This window comes from Borostomias antarcticus, assembly GCF_949987555.1.
Source record: "Borostomias antarcticus genome assembly, chromosome: 23".
Taxonomy (NCBI): domain Eukaryota; kingdom Metazoa; phylum Chordata; class Actinopteri; order Stomiiformes; family Stomiidae; genus Borostomias; species Borostomias antarcticus.
Genome location: NC_140256.1, coordinates 2,128,781 through 2,136,280, shown reverse-complemented (window position 1 = coordinate 2,136,280; position 7,500 = coordinate 2,128,781). Strand labels below are relative to the sequence as shown.

Genomic DNA, 7,500 nt, shown 5'->3' with positions numbered 1-7,500 from the left:
CAGATCACCCCTGGATTCACAGTAACACATAGTAAAACGGTGACGTGGCTTCTGGAGGTGTGCCTGGATATATAGCCCGGGTGACCTCTCACCCAGGCTGGAGGTGTGCCTGGATATATAGCCCGGGTGACCCCTTCACCCAGGCTCGGGGTGGGAAAAGGATAGCCCCTCGGCTCCGAGCCTTGGGGGGAGAGAAACATGGAAACCCACACGAAGAGGAAGAAGAAGAAGAAGAAGAAGAAGAAGAAGAAGAAGAAGAAGAAGAAGAAGAGGAAGAAGAGGAAGAAGAGGAAGAAGAAGAAGAAAAGCCCCCAGGCAAAGGTGTACAACATCTAGCTTGGGGCCGTCAAGAAATGTTTCTTATTCACAGTGACTCTCTGTGATAGAATCTCAGTCTGCACTGAATTCTTGGACAATTTCCCCCTATAGAATACCACCCAGGGTTGGAAGATCTCAGTGTCCCTATAGAATACCAACCAGGGTTGGAAGATCTCAGTGTCCCTATAGAATACCAACCAGGGTTGGAAGATCTCAGTGTCCCTATAGAATACCAACCAGGGTTGGAAGATCTCAACGTCCCTATAGAATACCAACCAGGGTTGGAAGATCTCAATGCCCCTATAGAATACCAACCAGGGTTGGAAGATCTCAACGTCCCTATAGAATACCAACCAGGGTTGGAAGATCTCAGTGTCCCTATAGAATACCAACCAGGGTTGGAAGATCTCAACGTCCCTATAGAATACCAACCAGGGTTGGAAGATCTCAGTGTCCCTATAGAATACCAACCAGGGTTGGAAGATCTCAATGCCCCTATAGAATACCAACCAGGGTTGGAAGATCTCAACATCCCTATAGAATACCAACCAGGGTTGGAAGATCTCAATGTCCCTATAGAATACCAACCAGGGTTGGAAGATCTCAGTGTCCCTATAGAATATCAACCAGGGTTGGAAGATCTCAATGTCCCTATAGAATACCAACCAGGGTTGGAAGATCTCAACATCCCTATAGAATACCAACCAGGGTTGGAAGATCTCAATGTCCCTATAGAATACCAACCAGGGTTGGAAGATCTCAACATCCCTATAGAATACCAACCAGGGTTGGAAGATCTCAATGTCCCTATAGAATACCAACCAGGGTTGGAAGATGTCAACGTCTTACCCAGGATGGTGAGGAGAATGGGGAGCAGGAGGAGGGGGTGGGCTGTGAAGACCGACACGGCTGCCACACAGATGACCAGGGACAGTAGCAGACTGCAGAGGGCGCTCTCCACACCTACACCCCGCCAGGGAAGAGTCACAACAGGGCTTGAGATGAATAAACCATCCCTACAGTTGCAATATTGACTGTCCGACGTCTCTCTACTCGCCTATGATTTCCATGAAGATCTGTTTCCAGTGCTCGCATGTCTGGAACCCTCGCCGAAGAGCGGAGGATTGTGGGAGGGCTGAAAGCTGCTCCTGTAGGAAGGTCTCCCACTGAAGGAAGTCTGAATGAGTCTGGAAGGACGATTTTCCCTTGTACGTTGTCTTGGAAACAGACAGCATAAGAAGTACAGTATGTCACTGTCACTGGCAAAGACCTGGAGTATAATGTGGTTGATTAATGGTAAATGGTAAATGGACTGCACTTATATAGCGCTTTTCCACCTTAGCGGCACTCAAAGCGCTTTACAAAGGCCTCTCATTCACCCATTCACACACACATTCACACACCAATGTCGGTAGCTGCCATGCAAGGTGCTAACCTGCTCATTGGGAGCAATTTGAGGTTAGGTGTCTTGCTCAAGGACACTTCGTGTCCACATGTGGACAGTCGGAGCTGGGATTTGAACCACTGACCCTTCGATCACTGAACGACCCACTCTACCAACTGAGCTACAGCCGCCCCATTAATGATGATGTATATCCCGATAAATACAGTGGCACTTACGGATTCAAAGGCCATGGAGAGCCAGTGCACCTTGCCAGCGAACATCCCCACAGTTCCATGGGACAGCTGTCCTGGCAGAAGGTTTGGCTCGGGGAGTGAGTGACAGTCAGGGTGAAGAAGAGGCAGAATGGATGACAGCTTGTTTCCTGGGAGAAGAGGATGAGAGAGTCAAAGACAGATGGAGGGGACAGGAATCGTTTAAAAAAAGCTGTCATTTGTGTTTCTGTGGCTGTTACCTGAGGGAAGACACTGAGCTCCTCCTGGCTTCACCAACTTTTTATTCGCACTGATGGCTTTGCAGATTTTGCAGAGGTACCCAATCTCTTGAAATATGTCAAAGTTGGGATCCAATATAACGCTGCCCTTTGGAGAAAATAGCACGAGAAAATCAATACCAGAGCACTACCATTTGACAACTAAATAATTGTGTTTTATCCTCACCATGTCCCCAATCACATGGTTGTCCGTGCGTTGGGTACGGTTGACTCCCAGAATTCCAAACACCACAAACACCATGGCCCCTGTATCCACCAGAGGGCGCACTGCCGGCTGGCCACACCCACCTCCGTCACAGGGGTTGAAGCCCAAGGTCTTGGATTGTGTTGTGACTGTGGCGTCTATGAGACACATTGAGAAAGAGTCACTCATTAGCTTTCATAGACTCATATTTACAGCATGTTCAGCAGACGCCAAAGCTGAATAATGAGATTGTCTCTTTTTTTTTTTTAAATAATTTTTAGGGCTTTTCAGATTTATTTTTTTTATGATATAGGACAGTGTAGAGAGACAGCAAATGTGGGAGAGAGAGAGAGGGGAGGACATGCGGAACAGGACTCGAGCCGGGAATCGAACCCGGGTCCGCCGCGCGAAGGACTAGCCTTCATATGGTGCACGCCTTACCCGGTGAGCTACCGGGGCGCCCCATGAGACTGAATTAGAGAGGATGTTTATTTATATATATTATTATATAACCTATATTTATATAGGTTTATTCCAAAGCTGAATAATGAGATTGTCTCTTGTGCACTTTGATAAGCTGTGTGGTACTGATGATGCTGTTGGACTTCTCACTTACTGGGGAGGGGGGTGTAGAAGGTGCCCTTGGTGGGTCCGTCAGGCCCAGAGCCGATCACGCAGCCGGGGGGCTCGGCGCACACTCGGCTAGGGTGAGGGCTCAGCTTGTGCTGGGCGAAGTACAGCGTCCTGGGAAGGCAAGCTTCGTCAACGTCTACGCCGGTCGACGCCACCAACAGACCGATATGCTGTTCTCTGATTCGCTCCCCTCACCTGCTGTGCTGCTGCCGTGTTGAAGCCACATAGAAGCTGAACTCTGACCTCCAGCCGTGGCGCGGGTCACATGACTGGGAGGTGATCATCCAGCGAGGATGAGGGCGGAGCACGCGGGATGCGCACACCGTCATCCGTGTGCTGTAGTTGCTGTGCGCTCCGCTATAGGCCTGTACGGGGAGATCGGATTAGTCACGGCTCGTGAGCTACGACTCGGCTGACGTACGAGACGAGCGGTGAGGCGGAGACGGATAATTCTCCTTGCCTGAAAAGACGGCACGTCCCCATGCCCGGCGCCAAGGGCTTTCCAAGGGGAGGGCGTACTGGCGTTTAGGGAGAAGCGGTAGAGAGCGATGGAGGCGCCCGTCTCCAGCTTAGAGATGTACACCGTTAGCAGAGGCCCTGGAATGAAAGCAATCACAGGTTGAGAACATAACGAGGTTCTGGCGCTGCGCCGGTGAGGGTAGACTCAGCTACCTGTTGTGTTGGAGGTAGAACGTGGCTTAATTGGGCTCTGGGGGGCTGAGTTGGAGGCGTCCTGGCCACGCTGGTAGGAGCGAAACCCGGATCCCGATAGACCGGCGTGGGATGGACTGTGCAGTGAGTGGGGCTTCTCCATAAACGCACCTACGGGAACAAGCACAAGGTTGCACGACTTAGAGTAACAGCGTGACGTTCTTCGTGTTTAGCACCTGAAATTGCCAGGATTGATCACACTGGGTGAATTTAAATCCATTTTAAAAGACGATGAAACCAGTTCTCTTGGTCAGTGCAACTGTGTTTGATAACTTGCCCTATAACTGATTCTTGCTGTGAAAGTATGTCTCTCTATATTGTCTGTTGTTATGTACAGACGGATGCCCCCACCAGCGCACGACAGAGGAGGTTGATCCACTTTTCTTTCCACAGGAAAAATGCCCTCAGCTCCCACTGCGTCACAGACTCTTTACCTGCCCTGTTTCCCCGAGAGATTTAATAACCTCCGATCCCGACATCAACATCTAACGGCTCCCAGTTTGAATTTTTAGCCTTTTCACTGGTTCCCCAGTAAGTTCTCTGATGGGAAACGTAGAAAGCGCATGGGTCGTATACACTTGGGATTCCTCTTAAAGGAGTAGTAAAGGGAAAATCATGTTTAGCCCTGTTTTAAGGTTACTTATGATCATATACAATGGTTCAGATCAAAACGTTGACAAAACTAGCACTTTTGAGAAAGTCTGATAATTGCTCTACCACCGTTTTGGTCAAAGACAAGAAAACTCACCGAGAAACTCACCGAGGTGTTAGTTGGCGTTCTGACATATAATTCTCCATAAAGTAAGATTCTAGTTCATCTGGAAAGGCTTTTTTAAATATTTAGCATATAACTATTTAGTCGCAGCACATACGTGTGTAAACTTCCGCTTGAACTGATTCCGATCTCGCGCAATGCCTTGAAGTAGTTCCGCTTCCTGAATCCCCTCTGCGGATTGATCTACACATCTACACATCTACAATGGTCGCGTCAATACAAGTCAACGGATTTCATAAAATGATCAATAAAACCCTACAGGATTCATACTTTGCGGCAAATTTGATGTCAGAACACCAATTACCCGCTCGGTGAGTTTCTTGTCTTTGAAATTGAGAGTTTAACATGTTTTTGAAAGATTTTTCACGGTGCCCACCCACATCCATTGTATGACCTAAACGGTGGTAGAGCAATTATCAGACTTTCTCAAAAGTGCTAGTTTTGTCAAGGTTTTGATTTGAACCATTGTATATGATCATAAGTAACCTTAAAATGGGTCTAAACATGCCTTTTCCCTTTACTACTCCTTTAAATCCATCAAAGACTGGCTTCTGTCGGCATACCAGCGTTTGAAGGCTTGGTTTTGGTTTCATTTGTTGTTTTATAATAATTAGTGAACTAGAACCTTCCAGCTCCAGACACCACAGGGGGGCGTACAGCGTACTTGAACCTTCCAGCTCCAGACACCACAGGGGGGCGTACAGCGTACTTGCCGCTGGCCTCCGTCCCTCTGCGTGAGACCGTCTACCTCTTCAAGCTACTGCCGGGCTGCTGCATGATGGGTAATTTCTCCTGGGTCTCATTGGTGCCGGAGCAGCGGGTGAGGCGGGCCTGTGTGGGCACGCAGCCGTAGCATCCTGCCCATTAAGAAGGAAAGGCTTTACCCCCTCACCCTCGCCATAAAAACCCCTCTCCCCCACCCTACTTAGTATTGCTCTTTTATGTGTCTGTACTCACAGCACTCACACCAATCGCTATTTAACCATGTTCCTGTATTAGTCACAGTGTTGTTCCTCTGTTCATGATGAGAACAAACTCAGCGAGCCATCAAGTCCCTTTGAGGATCAGTCATTTTGTCAGGCACCCCACACGCTACACACAACTCCAGCATGAGGCCTGACTGGGTTCTTATTATGAGTGCACTTAGAAATGGTTTTGCGCTGACTGACCTCAACTGTCCTGCCTCCCACAAAATCAGTAAAATTACAATCAATTTTGAACTCAAGAGTCACCAAAACAGCAGGGAGGTCAAAAACATTGAAATTTGAAATGTTGAGTCATGTTTACCACCCCTAATATAATGCACTCTCTTTCTCCAAAAGAAGCACGAGTTCTCATCTTTAGCATGCATGCTAATCTCTGCTATTCTGGATGCAAATAATGACCTCAAAAGGGAAAACTCCCCCACAATTACATTAGTGGAACACACCTCTGCCTAAATTCTCCCAAGATGATACGATACCATAGAACTTTATTGTCAGCGATGCTGAAATTGGTCTTGCGACACACAGCTCACATGTAACACATAACATAGTACGCACATTTGACAAACAAAAAAATAAGTACTACATCCATACACGCACGCACGCACACACACACACACACACACACACACACACACACACACACACACACACACACACACATACATACATACATTCTAACATCCATCCATCCATGAGAAACGTGAAAGACGAGGGCACAGATGAGCGTTATTTTTGGATGTCTTAGTGGACGAGGTCTTACCGGAGCACATGAGGCAGGAGATGCCCTGACCGCTGAGGTTGTTGCGAAGGCCCAGCAGCGTCTGGAGGTTGGTGTCGGGTCGGAACAACAGCGGGGCGTGTGTGGCCGGTCTCAGGAGGCAACAGCAGCCCGCCGACACCAGCAGAACCAGGACATACACACCTGTGAGGAAACAGCAGAACCAGGACACACACACCTGTGAGGACACAGCAGAACCAGGACACACACACCTGTGAGGAAACAGCAGAACCAGGACATACACACCTGTGAGGACACAGCAGAACCAGGACACACACCTGTGAGGGCCGACAGACAGAACGCAGAACCGGAGGAACCAGCTTGATGGCGTGAGGGAGAGACGGATGAGGGAGAGACGGATGAGGGATGGACGGATGAGGGAGAGATGGAGGAGGGAGAGACAGATGAGGGATGGACGGATGAGGGAGAGACGGATGAGGGATGGACGGATGAGGGATGGACGGATGAGGGAGAGACGGATGAGGGATGGATGGATGAGGGAGAGATGGATGAGGGAGAGACGGATGAGGGAGAGACGGATGACGGAGACGGATGAGGGAGACGGATGAGGGAGAGACGGATGAGGGATGGACGGATGAGGGAGAGACGGATGAGGGATGGACGGATGAGGGAGAGATGGATGAGGGATGGACGGATGAGGGAGAGATGGATGAGGGATGGACGGATGAGGGAGAGATGGATGAGGGATGGACGGATGAGGGAGAGACGGATGAGGGATGGACGGATGAGGGATGGATGGATGAGGGAGAGACGGATGAGGGAGAGACGGATGAGGGAGAGACGGATGACGACTGATGTGAGGGCGAATCGATGGAAGCGAGTCTCTAAAGGTCGTATGAATACTTCATGAGGCCCGTTCCCCTCAGGCTTACCTAACACGGCTTTGCGTTTCCTCACAGCGGGCTCAGCCACCCAGCGCCTCAGCGCCCGCTGGAGTCCAGCGCTCACCACCCCCACGCCGCCGTGCTCCGGAGGGGAGGGGGCGGGCTCCAGGGACAGGATGGTCGCATCTGAGTCTGAGTCACAGGAGCCTGGGGGGGGGGGCAGAGAGGGGGGTGAGGGGAGGCTGTGTTTCTTTCTTTCTTTCTTTCTTTTTTTCTTTCTTTCTTTCTTTCTTTCTTTCTTTCTTTCATTTTTTCTTTCTTTCTTTCTTTCTTTCGTTCTTTCTTTCGTTCTTTTTTCTTTCTTTTTTTCTTTCG

The 7,500-nt window shown here is 49.4% G+C and overlaps 1 protein-coding gene across 1 annotated transcript in view; it reads right to left on the bottom strand.

Moving 5' to 3' along the window:
- The window catches only part of disp3 (dispatched RND transporter family member 3), a gene marked incomplete at both ends in the record, with an annotated part of 14,599 nt that overhangs the window by 817 nt on the left and 6,282 nt on the right, over positions 1-7,500 (bottom strand). Inside the window, 12 exons of the mRNA XM_084457392.1 lie at positions 1-10; positions 1,168-1,281; positions 1,376-1,535; positions 1,939-2,084; positions 2,175-2,301; positions 2,380-2,555; positions 3,014-3,141; positions 3,226-3,395; positions 3,491-3,627; positions 3,703-3,852; positions 6,263-6,424; positions 7,174-7,332. The exon at positions 1-10 is cut by the window's left edge and continues 163 nt beyond it. Of these exons, the coding sequence (XP_084313518.1) occupies positions 1-10; positions 1,168-1,281; positions 1,376-1,535; positions 1,939-2,084; positions 2,175-2,301; positions 2,380-2,555; positions 3,014-3,141; positions 3,226-3,395; positions 3,491-3,627; positions 3,703-3,852; positions 6,263-6,424; positions 7,174-7,332 (1,639 nt within the window). The remainder of the gene's footprint in view (positions 11-1,167; positions 1,282-1,375; positions 1,536-1,938; positions 2,085-2,174; positions 2,302-2,379; positions 2,556-3,013; positions 3,142-3,225; positions 3,396-3,490; positions 3,628-3,702; positions 3,853-6,262; positions 6,425-7,173; positions 7,333-7,500) is intronic.